The following is a 21,055-nucleotide window of genomic DNA, read 5'->3' as shown; positions in this document are numbered from 1 at the left end:
CAGGTCTCCCACCACAGAGCTCCCCTTCTCCTTGATTCTGGTCAGGACAGAGTCCAAGATGATACAGACCCTAAGGGTGCTCCAAAGGGGGTCCCCCTAGGGCTCTAGGGCATCGGAGTTGAGACCAGAGGTGGGGGTGAGAGGGTCAGGGGTGAGTGCCACAGCTCAGACCCTGCTCTCCACATCCAGCATGACCATCATGTCCTCAGAACCTCCCCGGTCCATCCACCCTCACCCTCTGTGTTGAGAATCCCCAGAACCTGATGTGCCCCCGATGTCCATGGCTTTGAGGTTCCGGGCTTTGATGATGTTCACGATGATGGAGTTGGCAGAGGGGTTGTAGCAGAGAGACAAGAGCAGCTCCCCTCGGCTCCCCTGGGAGGGAAAGGTTGCGGGTGAGCCTGGGCTGTGGGGAAGGGTGTCCCCGCCCCCCACTTGCCTTGGCTCCCCTGGGAGGGAGAACAGGAGCGGTGTGGGGACGAGGGGACAGGGGACAGTTAGAGAACTCTCCGGCTGGCCCCACTGCCCCAGGTCCCTCCCTGTCCTGGCCCGGGTGCTCACCCACCCCCATCTGTCACTTCTGTCACACCTGGTGTCTCCTCACCTAGCAGTTCTGTGCACTGCCCCCCGTGGGCCCCCTCCTCCCTACACAGGTGCCAGGTCCTTTACCACAGCTCAGGCAGCTCCCCCCAGGGGCCAAGCTCCGGTGCTGAGACCAAGGGTGGGAACTCTGCACCCTGGGTGCCCGTTTGCGCCTTTCCCATCACCCTCCTGACATCACCAAGGTTGCAGGGGGACTAGGACCCGATCTGCCGGCCCTGACCTGCCAGCTCCCCAAGCCAGGGGCCCACAAGTGGGGCCTTACACTCCCATCGCTGCATGGCTTCAGATCCTTCCAGAAGGTCTGCATCTGGGTCAGGTCCACCTTGTTGAGAGGGATGGACACTTCCCCAATGGGGTCATTGCGGCTGAACCGGTCATAGTCCAGGACCTGGAGGTAGAGGATCCTCTGCACCACCTTCTCGTAGGGGAAACCTGGTGGACAGACAGCATGGGTGAAGAGTGGGACAGGGGGGCCACACGGGGCCTGAGCAGGGTGACGCTCCAGGGCACAAAGTCCCTGTGCCCTGTGCCCACCTGCTGCCACCCCCACTGAGGTATGGCGTGCAACAGCTGAATTCAGACCTTCCTGAAGCATCCTGTCACCATCACACTTGTCCCTCTTGACAACTCCGCAAGGTGGACGGGATCTTGTACATTTTACAGACGAGGAGACAGAGCCTTGGATGGCTTACATTACCTGCCCGCAGTCTCCCAGCTACTAAAGAGCAGAACTGGGACCATTTATGCACTCCTGTGTCACGCGTCTGTCTTGGTGGCTGGGCAGGGGCCCCTCTCTCCCCGGGCAGCCCTGCCAGTGCCCATCATCCCGGGACAAGCCTGGACAAGTGGCACTGTCCGAGCCGGCCTCTGCCTCCAGAAAGCCAGCCCCAGGAGGCCTCGGGCGGAGGGGAGCGGCAAAGACACAGAAACAGGAGCGAACGCGTGTCCTCGGATGCTGCACTTCTCCCTCCAGTGATCAGCCTGTCCTTCACTGTTCCCCAACAGATCCCGAAGCTGTCCTTCTCCACGGCCACCTCCCTCATCCCAGCTGCTGGTACATTCTGCCTAGACAGTCACCAGAGTTTCCAAACCTCCCTCCCTGCTTGCGCACTTTCTCCTGCCGTCCATCGTCAACACAGCAGAGTGATCCCTTAAAAATAGAAATCCCATCACAACACTCTCCTGCTTAAAGCCTTTCAGTGGCTCCCAGCGCACTTAGAGTAAAAGCTGCGCGCCCTGACTTGGCTTCGAGTCCCTCAGTACAACCTGGCCCGCTGTCCGTTCCCGGCCTCTCTGGCAAGCACTCTCCGCTCAATGACGGGCTCCAGCCACACCAGCTTCCTTCTCCGAGTTCTAGTACCCGGTGTCTCCTGCCTAGAGGTGCCTCCACCACCTGCCCTGGCCGAGACAGGTCTCGGCTTTCCCCCCTGACATCCCAGATGGCGTTGGGTCCCCTGTTCTAGATTCCAGCACTTTCTTTTCACATCACGCACCACGGGCTGTACCAGAGACTCAGCTGTTTCCTTGGGCCTGACTCCCACCAGGCTAGGATTTTTCAGGAGGCACTCTCTGCCCTCACCCATGAGATTCCAGCATCCAGCAGTTTCTGGCACGTAGTAGGCACTCGGTAAATATTTGTTTAAGTGAATCAATACTTGTAAAGATGAATAAATGGCAGTCAAATGGCCTAATGGAGCGGCAAGAGTGTGTTGGGGGGGAGCGGGTGAGGAGGCTTCAGGGGGAGCCAGGGGAGGGAGCCTGAGGAAGGGCTGAAGCTGGAGTCATTGGGCCTGGGGAGGCTTGGCCTCCTCTGAGGAAAGGCCGGCCTGGGAGGCACAGGGGGTGCAGGTCAGCCTGGAGGTCTGAGGTGGTGAGATCCTGAACCACGGTGTGAGCAGGAAGGAGAGAGGACACCCGACGCCTTAGCCTGGCTGGTGGAGAAGATGTGGGGAGAGGAAGAGCTCTGGAGGACTCTAGCACTTTCAGCCAGACGCTAGCAGCAGAAATGCTTCTGACGGGAGCAGGTGTGCTGGAAGAGGAAGTCCTGTGTTCCCCAAACTCCCAGCCCTTGAATTCCGTCAGGGCTTCCTCCTCCCTCCAAAGGGGGCTACATCTTGCTCATCTCGGGAGTCCCCGGGGACCTGCCCAGTTGACCTTTGGCATTGATTCAGGTGAATGGTTCTGGAAATGTTGGAGGCTCCAAGAGGTCCCCACATCAGAGGCAGCTCTCTTCAGCCGCAGAGGAGGTAGTTTTTTATTTAGCAAACACCTATTCATCCGTCAGAACTCATCCTGAATGGCCCCTATTCTGGGAAATGTTTTCCAGCACCAACGAGGGGAGCAGAGAGTGGGTTCCCACAGCATCTGCCACGCAGAGTATGGCTTGGTTGTCTACACACCTATGTCCTCCACTAGATCAGGAATGCCTTGAGGGCCAAATGGTGCCCCCGACTTTTCTGCACCGCCCCCCCCCAGTCCCCAGGACAGCGCCCAATCCATAGTTGGTGCTGGATAAACGTCTGCCCAAGAGACCAGGGGATTGAAGCTCTGCCCATAAATCTCGCCCCACCAGCTGGCCTCATACTCCTCCAGAGCGCTGAGCCTCTCCCATGTCTAAACTGGCCACCACGCTGAACTGGGAAGGAGAAGGGTCCTCCCGTCCCCCGACAAGCACCCACTAGCTCACCCTCAACGATCCATCTGAGGTGAGCTCGCTGAGACACCTTGCAGAAGGGGTGGGGTGTCAAACGGCTGGGACACCAGGTGGGGAAGATCCCCTGGGGTGCACACTGAAAATTCTGGAGCACCGAGGCAGCTGGTGGTGGGAGGGATTTATTCTCACTGGCTGAACGTGTCAGGAAAGGATAAGGGCTTCTCTAAGCGGAGTCCAGGCACCAAAAGGGCCCGGGACAAAAATGGCTCCCTGAACACAGCCCAGCTTCCTGGTTACCTTGGCGCCTCAGAGGTAAGAGACAAAGACGGCCTTCATAGGGGGTCTGCAGGAGAGAGGAAGGGCATCTGCCTCAGCGGCCTCTAGGAGCCAGGAGCATGGTTCAGAGCTGCTGTTGCCATGCGTCTGGATGTGGGGCAGGGGTGCGGGAGGAAGGGCTCAGAGAACGGGAACAGAGGGTGTGTCTTCAACAAACTGGTGTAAAGGGTTTTCTGGGTGTTATAAGGGCTTTCACAATTCGCTGATTTGTTTCGTCCTTGTATTACCATCCGTGTTTTACAGATGCAGAAACCACGACCCAGAGACGTTCAGGGACTTGCCTTGGTCACAAAGCCAGAGGGGGCGGAGCTGGGTTTCCAACAGCCGCCTGGGCCAGAGCCTGTACTCTGGGCCACTACACTACTCCCGGGGTCCCCCTCTGGGCCCTGGCCCGCCTCCCTCCCCGCCCGGCTGCCCCCCTCAGGACGAGTCCTGTGTCCGAGCTGAGACCCCAGGCGCCGGGTCTGGGCTGGGCTCCTCGGCCTCCGGTTCTGCTCCGCCACCGGCGGGCCCTGTCACCTGACCGCAGCTAGACACGAAACGCCTCAGGTTGGCTGGCCTGAGACACGTGCCCGTGTGGGCGAGCGCGCGCATCGGTGCACACGTACACGCGTGCACATCGGCGCGTACATACGCCCCTGGGTGGGGGGCATGGGGGAGGGGAAGGCGGGATTCGGGGTGGGGGTGGGGGCGGGGGCGGCACCGGCCTCACCTTCGAAGAGGAAGGTCTCGTTCCAGTGGGGGTTCAGGTTCTTCCGCTTCACCTTGGTCTCCAGCTTGTGCTTCTTGTCTGGCAGCAGGTAGATCTTGACGAAGGGGTCGCTGGTGCCGCTGAAGTCCTTGGCGGGCAGCTCCTGGGCCTTCATGATCTTCACGGTGAGCGTGGACTCCTGGAAGTTGTAGCCGACACTGAACTGGATCCGGCCCAGGTTCTCCCGGCTGCAGCCCTCGTGGGCCTCCTCCTCTTCGGAGCCTGGGGAGAGCTGGGGGCGGGGGGGGGGGGAAGGCGGGCAGGGTTGGGGAGGGTTCTGCTTCTGCCCCCTCCACCCCGGGGGGGCCCCCACCACAGCCCAGCACAGTTAGGAAGCCTCCCTGGGCCTGAAGAGCTTGCTTTCCCTCTGGTCACCATGTGGGGCTGGCTGCGACCCGTCGCACTCACATTCACACCTGGGTGAGGACGGTCAGGTCACACGGGAGGGGCAGAGCCAGGACAGCCCCTGTCCCCCGAAACCTCAGAGCAGTGTGCACCCTACTCCCCAGTCTCCCCTGGAAGCCCTGGGTCTGCCCACTGCCCCTGCCCCGAGCTCCCCTCCCACGGTCCCGCCTTCCACAGCCCAGCGGGGCCCACTGTGAAATGCACCAGCACAAAAGCCCCAGATGAGGGAGATTGTTCACATTTCAAAAGAGTTTACCAGGATATTTCTTTGGAAAGGGATTCTCTGGGGTTGAGGATGATGTGATTTACACAATGAGAGAGGCGAGTTTTCAGCAGCAACATCTAATTTGTGTAAGGCATAGATCCACGTGGGGATGCTAAAAATACAGGTTCCCAGGCCCCATCCCAAGAGATGGGCCTGACTGGATGGGGCTGGAGAGGGCCTGGGCAGCAGAGTTGTTTAGAAAGCACCTCAGCTCACTCTACAGCACACCCACCCCAGGGCTGAGGACCACCAGGAGGAAGGGCCCCGCCTGCATTCAGCCCGCATGTCCCAGGGGCTGGCCCTTGGGCCAGCCCAGCAAGGGACATACACATGGAGGGTGGTGTGGGTGTCCCCCTCCCATGCTGACTTTGAAAAACTAGGGGGAGTTAATTTGGGGGAGGGTCTCCCAGGCAAGTCTCAGCCGTGGCTGCTCATGGGAACCTGGGGACATTTCCTGGCTGCCTGGGTCCAAGTGGCCCAGGCATCCCTCTCTCTGAAAGCTCCTCAGGTGACTGGATGAGAGCCCGAGTTGGGACTTGTGGTACCGCATTTAGGACGAAACTGCTGGCCCAGTTTGTCTCCCCACTTCCCCTACAGGAGACTTCCCTGTGCCCCCTCCTTCCTCCTGGGAAGCGGCCCCAAGCTCTGAAATACTACGTACGTAGTACAGATAATAAGAATATATATAGTGTGCACCTACCATGGCGGAAGACTCTTACATCACCTTCTTACTGAATCCTGCCAACAGCTGGGCGAGGCAGTTACCACCACTCCCTAGCTGAGGAGACTGGCTCAGAGAGGTTAAGTCACACAGCCAAGATTGCACAGCGTTATGGATCCTCTCTGACTTGAGAGCCCACTCTTTCCACCAAAGCAGGCTCGCATCCCAGGGCAATTTTGAGACATCCCCCCAAGCCAGTGAGAACTCACCTGCCCCAGGTGAGAAGATTCAAATCACACTAAGAACAGTAACCACCAGGCCTGGCCTCACCCTGTGCCCTGCGCTTTGCGCTCATCGACTCCCTCCGACATCTGGATGAGGCAGGCACTACCATGTACCAGTTGGGTTTCGAGGAGAGAGTGGTGATTAGCTTGCCTCCAGTCACCCGTGAGGCAGTGGTGAGTTGAAACTTGAGGCCAGGTCAGTGCCCAGCTATCACGGGTGTCCCTCTGGCCCCCTCTCACTCCGACACTCAGATCCAGCATCTGGGGCTTCATCAGCCACACCCTAGTCCTGCCTGGAGCTGGAAGGGGGTGGGGGCTGAGCTACCTTCCCTGCTCTTCCTCACAGTGGAAGAGGGTGCCTCCGGCTCCTACCCCTTGGCCCGATCCAGGCAACCCTGCAAGCTCCCCTCCAGGCCCACAGACAATGTGGCTTCCCGACCCAGGGAAGTTTTCCCGCGCTCCTGCCCATTGCTGGTACCAGCCTTACTCCCTGTGCATCTTAGATTCTGCACCTGCAGAACGGAACCATAAGATCCATCTTGCGAGGTTCCTGGGATGGTGTAAATGGGCTCAGGTCCCTCGGCAGCCTGGCCCCTGCCAGTGCTGGCCCTGGGACCAGGAGCCTGGGGCATGCATGAGTAGGCAGTGCCGGCAAAGACCACTTGCCCCTCCTGTTCCTTCTGTAGTTTGGGTGGAGTCCCTGGTGACTGGAGCCCAGGTGACCCCAGCCCCGTCTGAGGTCCCTCTGGTCACTTGGCTCTTGGTTCCCAAACCCGGTGGTCTGGGGGTGAGAGGCCTGTTCCCAGCTGTGCCTGTTCCCAGCTTTCCCAAACCACAGTCCCAAGCTCTAATTAACCAGCCGGGGCAGCTTGAGGAGCTGTTTCCATGGCAACCAGACTGGCCACCCCTACCAGGGCCCCAGGGGAGGCGCGGCGGGAGCCCCTGCTCCAGTAGAAGCAAGCATCAAAAAGCATGCCAGGGCTGGGGTGACTCAGATGGGGGTGTGGCCTGGCCTCCTCTCTGACCCCTTTCCCTCGGTCCCTTCCTCTCGCCAGCTGTGGGCGCCTGACTCCTGACCCCCAGCTTCTGAGAGCCTGGGTCCTGCTTGTCTTCCTCAACACCGTTAATGACAATGACCCAGCTTTGGCCTAGGGCTGGGCAATTAGACCTCGCCTGCCCACCTCTGAGCTTCCGCTGAGCCCTGGGCCCGAGCCCTGAGCCCGTGAGTGGGCCCTGAGGCCTACACTTCCTTCCTCTCCCTGAGGCTGTCAGTTCCTCCCTGGGGGCAGCAAACGGCCCGCAAGCTGGCTGGGAATGGACTGCTCCTTCTTGGAACCTAACTACCAGGAAGCTGTAACCAATTAAGAGGCTGGGCAGGGAGGGAGAGCAGGCTGTGGCTGGCCCATCCAGAGGACGGTGTGGCTGGGCCCACCTATGTGGGTGAGGGAGATGGACGAGAGGGCCGCAGAGGGCCAGGTGTGCAGGGGCCTATGGTGGGGGTGGTGGGTAGAGGCCCAGGGGAGATCAGCTCTAGAACAGGGAAAATCTGATGCCCGAATCTGGATCCACGCAAGAGAAATGCAGATCCTAGGGCCCACCACAGGCCTGCTGACTGGGAATCTGCATTTTAAAAAAAAGTTTTATGTACCTAAGTCATCTCTATACTCAACATGGGGCTCGAACTCATGACCCCAAGATCAGGAGCTCTGGGCTCTTCCAACTGAAACCAGCCAGGCGCCCCGTGGGAATCCGCGTTTTAACGAGATCTCCCAGTGATTTGTGTGCATATTATAATTTGAGAAGCGCTGCGCTAGAAAGGGGCAGTGGGGGTGGATGGTTGGAGCTGGCTGGAGCCCTAACCGGCAGAAGGGTGGGGCCCGGGGGCTCTGGGGCCCCAGAGAGCGTGGCAGCTGTCATGCCAGGGCCTGGGCAAGGGAACTCTGAACTGAATGATGTCAGGACTGGCAAGGGCTGGAGAGCCCACAAACTCTCCCTCGATCTACAGGAGGGACTGGGGAGGGGACCCGGGTCCAGGGAGCAGAAATGACTTGTCCACGGTCATGTCCAGTAGGAACACAGCAGGCACCAGGTTCCCAACCTCATACTCTAAGCCTCCTTGGGACTTGTGAGCTGGCAAAGCTCTGACTGACGGCTGCCTGCAAACCGCTGGCTGCCCCATCACAAGGTCCTCGCCCTGGGGCCCCAGCCCTCCCCAGGTTCTTCCCCCAGCACAGGTGAGGTACAAGGCTGTGCCTCACTGCTACCACCAGGGGGTGAGACAGGAGCCTCAACCTCTCCCTTGGTGGAAACACCCCAGAACCATAGGGCTGGAAGCCCCGTGTGTGCACAGAAGGGTGTGCACAGAAGACTCTCGGCACAGCTGTTCCCTCCCAGGAATCAGGGCTGGGAGGGGCAGTTTCCTACTCTCCTTTTATCTTTGGGCCTCAGCTGGCCTCCAGCAATGGGGGTAAGGGGAGGTCCCTGAGAGAGGGACATGAGACTCGCCCCACTGGGAGCTCCACCTCAGACCTCCCCTCACTGGGACACCGCTCCGAGAGAGGGGACACATTCTGCCCCAAGCCTTTCCTCCTACAATCACAAAAATCCCTCCCACGAGTAGGGTTTCTTGGACCCCCACTCAGCCCAGAAAGAGACTGGAGGAAGATGGGCATTCTTATTCTCACTGGACAAATAAGGAAACTGAGGCACAGAGAGCCTGTTCTGGGGAAAAAGCTGAGAAAAGAACCCAAGCCTTGCTCACTCAGTCCATGTTGGTTCCCCTTCCCGACGGGACAACCCCCACGCTGTCACCAACTGTCACACGTGTCCCGGCCCCGGCCTCCCAGTTCAGCTCCTGCCTGGGGCCCCGGCGTCCTGCCCTTCTCACCATGAGCATCTCACTGGTGAGGGAGTTGACGAGGTCCGAGACGGAGGAGCGTGGCTCAGTCCGGCGGTCAGACTCATCATGGGGTGTCTGGCCCGGCACTGGGGCTGTGTTCACTGCCTTCCCTCCTGCAGGCAACCTGGAGGTAGGGGGAATCCGAATGAGCGCGGGTCGGGAGGTGGGCTGGGCTGGGCACCTTGGCCGGGGTGGCGGCAGCACCTCCTGAGACCCAAGCAGCCACCCTCTCCTGCAGGCCAGCAGGAGCCGTGCTCTTGTCCACGGGGAGGCCTGGTTTTCACCTAGAGCAGCACTCGGGGCCCATCTCCCTCACCTTAGCATGATCCAGCTTGACTGCCCCTGTGGATGCTGTATTGGTGGGTACTCGCCCTCCTCCTGGTCCCCAGAGAATGCCCCACCACCCAGTCACTGCCTGCGGGGTGGTCTTGGAGCGTGCCCACGGACCCAGAGGCCCCGGGCACCCCTGCTCGCTCCAATCTGGCAGGGGAGGCTCCCCAGGTGGCATGTCCAGGTCACCCCTCTGCGTCATTACCCTCTGCAAACACGCCCAGGGTGCTAGCTCCCAGACGCCCCACCTGTGTTTGTTCAGCCTGAGAACACAGGCGCCCTTCAGACCCGAGACTGACCAGCGGAGGTCAGGACCACTGTCCACACAGCTCTGGCCAGTAGAACTTTCTACGATGGCAGCAGTGTTCTATGTCTGCGCCGTCCCTATGTGGCTACTAAAGCATTTGAAGTGGCCAGTGCGACTGAGGACAGAATATTTCATTTTGTTCGACTCAAACTAATTTAGATTTAAACAGCCACCTGCGGGATAGGATGAGTCTACACCCGCTTGCTCCCCAGTCCCCACCTGCCTCCCGCTCTGAGGACTGCGTGTGGGATAAGGCTCTCACCCAGGGTCAGAGAGAGACGGGGCACCACCGAGAAGCCCCGACTCTGACCATTCCACGCGAGGCCCTGCGTGCACCCCGACTCCATGCCGCTCCCGGGAAGCTGGGCTCTCTGGCCCGGCAGCTGGGTGGTGAGCCCAGGCTCCGTCCAGCTGGGGCTCAGGAAGGGGGCCCTAAAAGTGTGCCCAGGGACCAGGCTGGAACATCTCATGAGGAGGAAAGGTGGGGCAGGCAGCGAGGAAAAGACAGGAAGACTGGCAGCATGGGGCTTGAGACAGGCTACAAGAGAACAGCTCTGAGAGTCCCAGAGCCTCATACTCGGAGACACACACAGGCTAGACACACACCCTCGGTATGGACCAGCCGCCAGCACACAGTTGACCACGACAGGCAGACAGACATTATGCACGGAATCTGCCAGGCCCTGGAGGGGAGATACCAGGACCCAACAGCAAGGTGTGCACGTGCACACGCACGCACGCACACACACACGAGTGCACACAAGCCTGACAGACACCCAGGCGGCACCAGGGAGAGAATGGCACAGCAACAAGGCAGGTCGACCAGAGCAGTGAGGTGACACACATACACACACACCCCCCCCCGGCGATGCACACTTAAATCCCAAGGCGAAACATCCAGGGAGACCCAGGCATGCCAAGGTGTGCGTGTGAATCGGGACCGACTGAAACAGACCAAAGCGGGGAGCCGTTTCAGGGACAGACACCCTGAGAATCAGACGCAGGCGCACCTGCTGTGAGAACCCGGCCCTGCCTAGACAGCACGAAACACCCCACCCCGCCTGGGGCCACCCCGGGGTCCCTGCCAGAGGCGCGGCCACCGCGGGGCACGCCTGCGTGCACGCGCACACACAGGGACACACACTCGCGGACACGTGCTTACGCAGACAGGCACGGGGAGGAAGAGGGCACCGAAATAGCTGGAGAGGTAAAGTCAGGTTAAAAATAGAGTGGGACAGGAGGAGAGCGCCAGATTGACTGCTGAAGGTATGAGAAAGTCGGAGTTATTTTGGCCACACCACAGCATCAGCGCAGCTGCAAAGCAGCCTGGGAAGATGGTCAGCGCCACTGAAGCTACCGGAGGTCACAGGACAGAGAGAGACAGAGAGACAAGTGCACAGAGAGGCAGAGGGAGAGGCGCAGGGGCCCCCTCACTGGCCCAGGGACATCCCTGTGAGGAGCAGCTGGGAGGAAGGAGAGGGGGAGAGAGAGAGAGGCCAAGAAAGGTTAGTCGGAGACTAGCGAAGAAGGCTGCAGGGTGGACAAGGGGACGAGCGAGGCGGCCGAGAGGAGAGGCAGAGAGGAGGCGGGGGACACACAGGGACGGAGGAAACGTGGTGGTTCGGGGGCGAGGAGAGCGATGGGGGTGGCCAGGTCCCCGCCCTGCCCCGCGCCCCACTCAGGGGGTGGGGGGGGGGGTCACGGTGGACACCATTCGGATCCCAAGGAGCGATGGAAGGGATGGCAGGGAGCATGACATGAGGATGGATGCAGGGCAGGATGGGTGAAGGCAGCAAGGCACGGGGGCCAGGGGTGGTCCTGGCCTCCTTCCTTCCTCCCTCCTGGGTCCAACAGCATTCTGTTCTTGGGGCCCACAGTACTGAGGCTCTGGGACTGGGAGATCCTGGATGGGGGGCTTCCAGGCCACCAAGGATCCTGGGAGGGAGGTACTGACCAACCTTCCCGTCTCCATGTTGCTCGCTAGATGCACCCCTACCTTGTTTGGGAATTGGAATGGCTGTTCTTCCTCCCGGGGCCCTCCTGTCACCCAGGGACTTGCCGCTGACAGAGACCTCAGGGGCTGAAAGTCCACAGCCAAGGGGTCAGCCGGATGGTAAAGGGGGGGCGGGAACCAGGGCAGAAGGGCAGACTCTGGGTCTGGAGGCAGAAGCTGAAGAGAAAGGGACAGCTGACCCAAGCCCAGCATTCCAAGGTCCAAAGAGCCAGGGCTCCAGAGGAGTGGAGCCCTAAGGTGCCGAGAGCCTGGTGGGGTGCTGCCAGTGCCGATGTCGAGCTTGGGGCGGGGGAGAGTGCCGGGAAGGAAGCCCTCAGTGCTGGACACCCTCGCAGTGCCCGGTCACCTGGGAAACACCCCAGAGGCCATGAGACGGATGGGGTGGGTGTGACCAGGTGGGAATGACATATGTCCACCTGGAGAGTCAGGCAGGGTGGGGGCGAGGGCCCACGGCCCCCACCTCCACACCCACCTTTCCCAGGAAGGCAGGGACAGCTGATGTAATGGTCGGAAGAGATGGGTGTGTTAGAATACGGGCGGGAGACCTACATGGCAGGGGTAAAAATAGGCTGTGGGTGGAAATGGAGCCAGCTAATGAACACATGGGTGATATGAAATCTCGTTTCCAGCCTGCGTCTGCTCCCGCACACTTCACACCTTCCCCCCCCACCCCAAGAGCTCGGGTTCTCAGCAGGCTTCCAGAGGCCCCCAGCCTCCTCCTGCCGCCTCTCCCCCGTGGCCCCCGGCCCCCTCCCCACGGCACTCTGGCCTGCCCGGGGCCCAGCCCAGGACTTCTGGGGCGCCAGGTGGGCTGGAGGTGGTAGGTTCTGTTCCTCCCACGCCCCCCCCCAAGGACATGGGCTCGGGGTTTGACACCATCTGTGCCAATGAGTGAAAGAACCCGTCCTGCTCTTCCCTCCCACTCTCCGGGGACTTGTGGCTGTGTCCACCATAGACAGGCAGCTGTGAACTTGGAACAGGAAGAAAGAGCAAGAAGCCGCTGGAGGGACAGGCAGTCAGCTGTCTAACTCTTGGCCTAGGCTTCCGTAACCCACAGGCCCCTGGTGGCGGCCTGGGACAGTCCCCTCCTGCCTTATGGGCCTCAGGGAATGTCAGGATCCCTGCCCAGCTCACAGGCTCTGACAGGTGCCCCAGCCTGAGGGTCTGTGCTCTCATGAGAAGCTTAGCATGCCCAAGCTGGAAGCGGTCACCCTCTCCAATCCTTCATTCGACAGACAAGGAAACAGAGGCTCAGAGAGGGTCAGTGACTCGCCCACGTCTGCAGAGCGGGTCTCTGGCAACCAGAGCCAGAAGGCTGGCATCCTGGCCGTCAGCCCATGCTCTCCAGTAGGCTTTTGGTCTGGCGAGAAGCAGACCTGACCGAGGTCAGGAGCCCTCCCTCTGCGACTTACAGGTGTGTGGCTGGCCCAGCCCAAGGCCAGGTGACGGGAGGCAGCCACACCAAGGGCAGGATCACCCCACCTTTGCGACGCTGCCCGAGCCTCCAGCCCTCCGACCTTTCCCCCATCTCCTTCCCCGCGAGTGCTCCACGCCCTCCCTGAGACGGGAGGCACCAGGAGGCGCTTCCCTGAGTTCCTGATGGCAACACTACGGCTAAATGCCCAGGCCTCTGCTCCGCCTGAGCAAACAGGTCTGCTCTCGGGCTCTCCCCCTATTCCCTCCTCCTGGTACCTCAGGTTCAGGGCTGCCTCTCGGTTCTTTCTGGTCCCCACGCGTCTCCCATGCCCCACACCCTCCCCACCAGGGGCTCCTCTTCAATCAGCCAAGCAGCTCAGCCACACCTGTGCAGTACCCCTGCGGTGAGGGGGTGCTACCGTCACCCCAGCGGGACCTCCAGGCAAGAGGGAGGTTGAGGTGGCAGGGATGAGGGAGAACAGGCTGGTGCCCCTTCCCTACATCCCCCCCGCCCACCAACCACCAGAGAAACTGGGATTTCGGGGTTGGGGGGGGCAGAGATGGAAAATGAGGGGCAGCAAGAGGTGTGGGGGGGAGCCAAGCAGAGAGATGGGGCAGAAAGGCTGACTTGCTCCGGGCGAGGGCAAGCATGCCTGGGGAGCAGGCTTGATCCAGAATGGTCCCAGGACGGCCACACTGGCCTTGGACCCCAGGGACAGCCCGGGGTGGCGTGTGTGAGGGCACCGGCTGGGGAGGGGGCTGTCCTCCCGCTCCAGGATCGCTGAGGGCACCGCCGCCTCATCCAGCAGCCGGGGCAGGGCTGGTGGAGGCCGGCAGCCTCTCCACGCCTCCATCTCTGCCGCGGCCGCCGCAGGCCCTCGCCTGAGCTCGTACCTCTTGTCCCCCTGAGCGTTCTGGTTCTGCTGGGTTCCTGGGTTTTGCAGGTCAGGGATATTGGCAAAGTCATCCTGTTCCGAAAGCCCTAAGACCAAGGATAGCACCACCATCCTGCCTTCCCTGCCCGAGGTGGGCAGCCCACCAGCCGGGAGGAAACGAGGAGGCCCCACAGGCGGGGGCAGGGAGGGGAAAGAGAGAGACAGAGACAGAGACAAAGAGAGAGAAGAAAAATGCGTAAGAAACTGGCCCTGCAGGAGAGAAACCACACACTTTAGCACTGTCAAAAGTTGTAGAGCAGAGGCGGGTGGAGGCGGAAAGGGAGGGGATGAGGGGAGGTGTCCACAGCCTGAGACCCAGCCTGCCTCAGAGCCAGGGAGCGGGACGCTCTGGAGAGATTCTGGGACGGGGTTGGCCCGAGGCCCGCTGAAGCGGCATGTGCCCCAGACGCTGCCGAGGAAGACTGCCGAGGAAGGCTCGGGGAAGGCCGGGGGAGGGGAGCTACTCGCTCTGGCCATTTGGGCCCCTGGGAGAAGAGAGAGGGGCTCCATCGCCATCTTGCATGGGGAAGGGCAGGCAGGTTTGGGTTCCCAGGTGGGAGGTTCTTAGAAAGTTTGGAAATCCAATGGGTGCTGCACCCTGTGCTCCTAATAAAGACATCTCTGGGTCATGGTCAGCCAGATGTCCTTGACACCAGGAGGGGGTCCCTGAACACACAGCCCATCAGAGGAGAACGGAAGTCCCTTCTGGCTTATGGTGTGCTGGCCTTCTCCTGAGTCTGGCTTATGGTCATGGGCCTTCTCCTGAGTCCCCCTTCCCGGAGATCCAGGGAATAACCACCAATGCTTTTGGGTCCAGTTCAGGGGCCTTTCCTCGGAGAAGTAGTCCAGAAGTCACCAAAAAGCAAAGGTGGAGAGAGAGAAAGTGCAGGAACCTGGCTGGCAAGGTCTGGAGGAATTTCTGCAGAGAGGAAGATCTGGAAGGGGCTGGAGTCATCCTGCTTTGAGGGAGGCTCCGTCCAGGTGGACAAGGAGCTGCCATGTGGGCAGCAGCGTGGGGCCAGAGGTCAAGGTGTGACTTTTTCATAGGCGGCATTCTCAGAGAACCCCTGGGCAACTGTGGGGTCTCCCTGCATTTTCCAGGGACAAAAGGTGACCTGGTGACCTGCTGCCCTGCAAAATCATGAATTCATGGGCATTTTCTGGGTATTTTGTGGAGCTCGTCCAGCCCTGCGTCTCTCATCCGAACAAAGGAAGAAGGGGATTTCAGATGGGGCAGGGAGGAAAGCATGTCTCAGGAAGGGCCAAGGAAAGGATGGTGAGCCTAACAGAATGTTCCAGAGAGGGGGATCCTGGGTTGGGAAGTCTGCCTTTCAACCACCGTCCAGGGGGGCAAGGTTTAGACAGGAAGAGGCGGCTGTGGCTATTTCCTAGAGAGGTTGTCGGAAAGGGAACTCAAGCAGGTGAGACGTGGCACCTGCGGGGGGGGGGGGGGGGGAGGGCGGGGCGCAGGGAAAATGGGAGATGGCAGTGGGGGCCCAGGGAGGGGAGGAAGCTAAGTGGCTGCACCGCCTTCCATGTCATACATCTTTGTCCTGGGCACATTACTCCAGGCTGACACTCGTGCTGGCATCCAACTTTTGGGTAACAACTCCCCCTTCCCTCAGGACAAATCCTTGTTTTCTTTGTTCTCTGCCCACCGGTACTGTTTTACTGTTGGTAAAATTCCATTTGGCTGCTTGGGAGCTGGGTTGAGCTGGGGGAAGGAGAACCCAACGAAAACAACATGTTTTTTTCCCTGGTTAATGCATTTTTCAGATACTCCTTTTGCTCTTCTTAAAAACAAAACGGCTCCTCTGCATAAATTCCCAATTTGTCATTCTCCCCAGCAACACAGGCTGCAAGGGTGAGAACGAGGGGCAAGAGGAGAGTCTGGGGAGAAGCTGGTGGTATTGGGGGGGGGGTGTCACACCCATTAAGCAGGAGGAACACCATCCTCCCTGCAAGAGGGGGTCGGGTCCTGGGAGGCCTGGCTAGCCCTCCACCCCGGCTGTCTCCGTAGACCAGCAGCATCTGGGACAAGAGAAGGGCCTCAGAAGCACACCAGCTAAACTGTAAGGCGGGGGGTCAGAGGTGGGCAAAGTACAGCTGGTGGCCTGTCTTTCTACAGCCCACAAGCTAAGAATGGCTTATGCGTGTTTAAAGCATTGCTTTAAAAAAATGTGATCGAGACCACGTGCCCCACAAAGCCTAAAATATTTATAATCTGGCCCTTTACAGAAAAAAATTTGCCGACCCCTGCCGGGAGGAATGACAAGTGGAGGAGGTGGGGGGTTGGGTGATCTCTAGCGGTGGCCAGAAGGCGAGGGGCCCATAAAGCCGTGGTGGGGGCAGCAGTGTGGACTGAGGATGTTGGCACAGGGGCACCGTTCAGCAAATCCCAGTTGAGCAGGGGTGCAGCGGGCAGGGAAGGGTCGGTACACAGAGGCTTTCCTGCAGCGGGCTCCCTTCTTCCCGGGGCCTGGGGAACGGCCCCTGGCCCAGTCTGATGGCTGCTAGAATAGGAAGCAGGGTGACAGCTGTGCAAAGAGCAGCCGGAGGGCAGGAGGAGCAGAGGGGTGCGGGGGCCCGCTGGCTCCCAGTTCTGTTCAAGCCACAGAAGAACCCATTCCCTCGACTCTCCTAATCCACACCAGTGCCACCATATCCGTCCCCAGACAAACCACCGCCTGGAAGCCAGGAGGCTCTGCTGGGCATCTTGTGTCATGCAGGCACCAGCTGGATCCCCAAGGGTCCTTGGGTCAGGGAGAGCCCCGGCAGATGTGCTGCCTGGATGTGCCAAGTAGAGGCACGGGCCGCACGAGCTGCCAGCCAGGGCCATGGGCCACTTGCACGGATGTGGGAAGCTGGCATGGCAAGGCCTCTTCTGTTGGGGTGCCCCTGCCAGGGACAGCACTCCCGTCTGCCCTGGAAGCCTGGGCTGGGGTCTCAGCTGGAGAGCTAGGAAGCTCGGAGGGACCTGCTTGCCTTCAGAATCCCCACATCTTGCCAATGAGCTGGGCCTTGCATCTTGCCCTTCCCCTTCCTCCTCCTTTCTCCTCTCCCAGGCTTAGTGCTGGTCTCTTGCTCCATGAAAAGTGCTCCCAGGGAAGACCTGGGCGATGGGAATAATCCCCAGAGCCTGGAAGGAAGGTCATGTTAGGCCGGAGGAGGCGAGGGATATCAGGGGCAAAAGCCCAGGTCTGCCCTGGGCTCTGAGAGTGAGTGCCGAGGCCCAGAGTGATGCCAGAGCAGGGGGCGCCCTGGGCAGGGCCCCTACATGTGGGGCAGGGCAGCACGGGATGGGGGGTGATGAGGAATGGCTACAGTTAGATACCCATGGCGTGTGGTTACTTCTCAGACCTGTACACTTGAGAGAAGCCTCTGACTTACAAAGAACCTTTTCTAAAGCTTTGGGGGGAACATCTGAGGTTTGTCCTCAGGGCATGGGTCATTCTGGGAGCTGGAGGACAGGTGGCTGGAGAAGGTCAGAGAGGCAGAGGACAGGGCTGATGGCAGGAACCGTGAGAGGGAGGGAGGAAGTGCGGGGCAGGAAGGTGAGCTGAGTCGGGTTACAGGGAAGAGGTGATCTGGAGGCTCGGAGGCAGGGCCAGAGCCCAGGTTTGGGAGGAGGGGGGGAGGCTAGCAGGGAGGCCAGGAGCAGCCTGCGACCAGCAGGAAGAGGAAGCGGACCAGGTGGCCTCAAGTCTCAGCGGCATTGTCCAGGGTCCCCACTGACATTTGGGGGAAGGACCTTCTCCGAGCCCTGGGAGGCACCGAAGGGGGAGGAGCCGGGGTCCTCAGAGGGGTGGCCCAGGTAAGAATCCTTCCATGGGGGGCTGCAGGCACGGAGCCTCGAGCCACAGGAGGCTGGGGAGGGGTGGGCCGAGTCTGCTCCTGCCGCGGAGATGGAGGGCCTGGAGCCAGGGCAGGGCCAGCCGCTCCCAAGGAGATGAGGGCAGAGAGACTGGGTCGGGAGGTGGGGGCCGGCCCGCTCAAGGGGGGGACTTACAGGAAGGATTTCATGTCCAAGCCTCGGTTTCGAATCTGCCCCACCACGTGGTCCCAGCTGCCTGGGTTGGAGCGGCTGCGGCCACCGGCCGCCCGGTACTTGGAGCCGGCCGAGGTGCCCTGCCGAGCCTGGCCCCGGCCATGGGCCCGGGGGTTGGGGCCCGGCACCGAGGCCGCGTGGGCCTGCAGCTGGCCCAGGCTCTGGCTGGTGGTGGGCTGGCTGGGCTGCCGGCCCCGCTGGTGCTGACTCAGCGGCTGCTGCAGGCTCTGCTGCCGCATCAGGGTGCGGGGTCGCTGGCATTTCGGCTCTCCCGCGGAGCTGGGGATAGACTCAAGGGTAGTGGCCGTGGACAGGGTGGAGTCCTCGAAACTTGGGGCGGGTGGAGGAGAGGAGAGAAAGGAGAAGCAGATGAAGGGATCACAGTGGAGGAGAAAGAAGCCGAGGGTCAAGACTGGGAGGCCCCAGTGCAGGGCGCGCTCTGCCGGACCTCGCCGGGCCTCCATCCCTGCTGCCACCGCTGTGCTGTAGCTCTGCCACCACCTCACTCAGGAGGCCACCGAACCCCGCGCCCGCCCTGAGCCCCTCCCCCCGGCCCCCCAGCCCCTGCTGGCCCTGCCCAGCCCGCCCTCTGGCCTTGGCTCGCCTGATGCTCCAACGCCTCCTGTCTGAGCCGCGGGAGCTGTGGAGGCTGCGTGGTGAAGGCGTCCCCGGGGCCCTGGGCCTGGCGTGCCCAACGGCAGTGGGGGGAGGGAGCTGCTCCGCCCCCTCCCGCGGTCTCGCTGGGGGACCCCAGGAAAGTCTGCCTCTGTGATCGAAGTACGACCGGCCTTTGGAGACCCGAGGAAATCCAGGCCAGTGCAGAGCTGGCCTAGTAACGTGCGGCAGGGCAGGGAAAGCCGGCGGTTCTTATGCTTGGGCCACGGAGGCTGGGGACTGTCCTCAGACACCCCTCTGTCCTCGGGCCTCTGCCTTGTGGCCAGGGCTGCCTCAGGATTCAGGCTCCGGAGCAGACCTTTGCCCTCCTTCCAGGGTCCCTTGTTTCTGAGATGCAGTGTCCATTCCTGATCTCTTGGGAGTGACTCCAGGGAGAAGAGGGAACCCGGGAAAGGAGCAGATGAGGTGGGAGCCCCAGGAACCACTTGTCTGGTCACTTTGCCCCAATTCTGATGGAAAACAGGGTGGCTATACGTTTTCAAGAGGGGGCGCCTCCTAGCAGGCCCACAGGCATCCCTGAAAAATGCTGGTAAGGGGGCAGGGACAGGCAGGAAGCAGGGCATGGCTGATCAGAGGCAGTATGAGGTCAGAGGGACCCAGGTTCAAGCCCCAGCTCTGCTGCTTCCGAACCGCAGGACTTTGGAAAAGTGAGTCCACCCCTCAGTTTCTTCATCTGAGTGTCTTCATAAAACCCCGGGGTGGAAAATCATCCCTGAGCCGCCTCTGTCCCAGGGCTGCCATGAGGACCTAATGAGGTCGGGCCCAGGGACATGTGTTTCAGCTAACGCTCCCCGTGCCAGTGGTACCTGCAAATGTCTCAGGAGATGGAGGTAGGAAAAGTCAGAGACCCCTGGCCTCCCCAGGCAACCTGCCTGTTTCGTTCTCCTGGCCAGAGACCTCAGCACACCCCATAGGCAGGGCCGGAGCCTCAGAGGTCCCAACCTCCTCTTCTGTCCCCTCCCTCCGTCTCCCGATCCAGTGGTCGAGGGCAGGGGTTGGCAAACTATGGCCTGTGGGCCGAATCTGGTCCACCACCTGTCTTTGTAAATAAAGTCTTACTGGAACAAACTAATTTGCATCCTGTCTATGGCCGTGACAGGCTTGAGTTGGCATAAAAGAGACTATGTGACTTGCAGAGCCTAAGCATTTCCTATCTGGCCCTTTACAGAGAAAGCTTGCCAACTCCTGGTCTAGAACCACAGGGCAGCCAGGTACCCCCCCCCCCCCGGGGCTGCCTGCAGGAGGGGCCCCAGGGCCCTTGGAGCCGCTTTCACCACTGCAGCCAGACCTCAGCTTTGCTCCCTCCCGAGCCTACCATGGGAACTAAAGGACAACAGTTAAGCTGCCCCTGCGGGCTAGAGAGAGAGAAAGAAAGAAAGAGTGAGAGCAAAAGAGGGAGAGAAAGTCAGAGAATAGTAAAGAGAGAATGAGAGAGAGAGAGAGAACAAGAGATAGGGGGGAGAGAGAGAGAGAGAGAGAGAGGCAAAACATGGCTTTAGCTGGGAGCTGGGGTCCTGGAGGAGGCAGCAGCCTTGCCTAGCTCAGGTCTGGAGCCTGGGCTACCACCAGGGACAGGCCCAGGCCTGGCCGGCCAGGTAGGCCCACAGCTCCCTGGGGGCAGGCCGAGGCAGGGGCAGACGACAGTTGGATGGCTTCCTCCTCCTCCTTGCTGACCTCATTTTGGTTTCCTATCACATCCAAAATTAGTCCAATTTACAACCTCTCGGTCACAGGAAACTAAAATTGGTGCCTCCACGCCTGGAGCCAGTGGATGGCATGGAGCCTTCAGCCAGCCTGGAGTCTGTGGCCAGAGCAGCCTGGGGAGGGCGGGGTGCTGGGCCTGGCTCTCCGAGGGGGTGTGGGGCTTCCCTCCGAGACCTTCCTGAGGCTCGACGTCAGGGGAGAAATGGGCCTGTGTGCCTTCAGGCCAACAAGCAATACGGTCTCAGCACAGTGGCCCTCAGTGGTCCCAAAGGCAGGAGTCATAGGCCTTCTAAAGAGAACCAGGGGCGGGGTGGGGTGCTGAAGGAAGGCAACAGGACAGCCCCCAGCTAAGAAGGGGTCAGGGCTGCCGGTTTCCTAAGTGAGAGGCTGCTCCCTTAGCTGGGAATGAGGCAGTTCGAATAGCTGAAAATGGAACCTACATCCCAGTGGGTGAGAATGGTCATAGTTCAAAGGATTTAGAGCCTGGAAGGGCTCAGCTGCGGGAACATGGAAGTTTCTAAAAGCCAAGATGAGAATAAAGCAGCCCCATGCTGGGGGAGGAGAGAATACACTTTCTGCTGTGAACAGGGGCCATCCCTATGTCCATGGCCCAAGAGAGGGACTGTCCTGTTTGGCAAGCTCAGAGAGCTTTTAAAAGGGAAATGGCTCTTCTGTCTGCAGTCCAGACCACCCTGGTCAGAAAAGAGAAGCTAGCCGGGGGGCTCAGCAACCCAACCGCCAAGAACACACCACCCACCAGCTGCCAGTG

General features: G+C 60.6%; 1 protein-coding gene across 1 annotated transcript in view; it reads right to left on the bottom strand.

Moving 5' to 3' along the window:
* Positions 1–21,055, bottom strand: part of SYT7 (synaptotagmin 7) — a 60,639-nt gene that overhangs the window by 2,754 nt on the left and 36,830 nt on the right. Inside the window, 8 exon segments of the mRNA XM_088017468.1 lie at positions 261–375; positions 866–1,035; positions 4,305–4,575; positions 8,846–8,981; positions 13,819–13,941; positions 17,869–18,237; positions 18,356–18,376; positions 18,525–18,589. Coding sequence (XP_087873594.1) covers positions 261–375; positions 866–1,035; positions 4,305–4,575; positions 8,846–8,981; positions 13,819–13,941; positions 17,869–18,237; positions 18,356–18,376; positions 18,525–18,589 — 1,270 coding nt within the window.

The sequence above is a fragment of the Eumetopias jubatus genome, unplaced genomic scaffold (assembly GCF_037043125.1).
Source record: "Eumetopias jubatus isolate StellerSeaLion01/CBP00866 unplaced genomic scaffold, mEumJub1_p1.0 scaffold_13, whole genome shotgun sequence".
NCBI lineage: Eukaryota > Metazoa > Chordata > Mammalia > Carnivora > Otariidae > Eumetopias > Eumetopias jubatus.
This window is presented reverse-complemented; position numbering and strand designations above follow the sequence as displayed.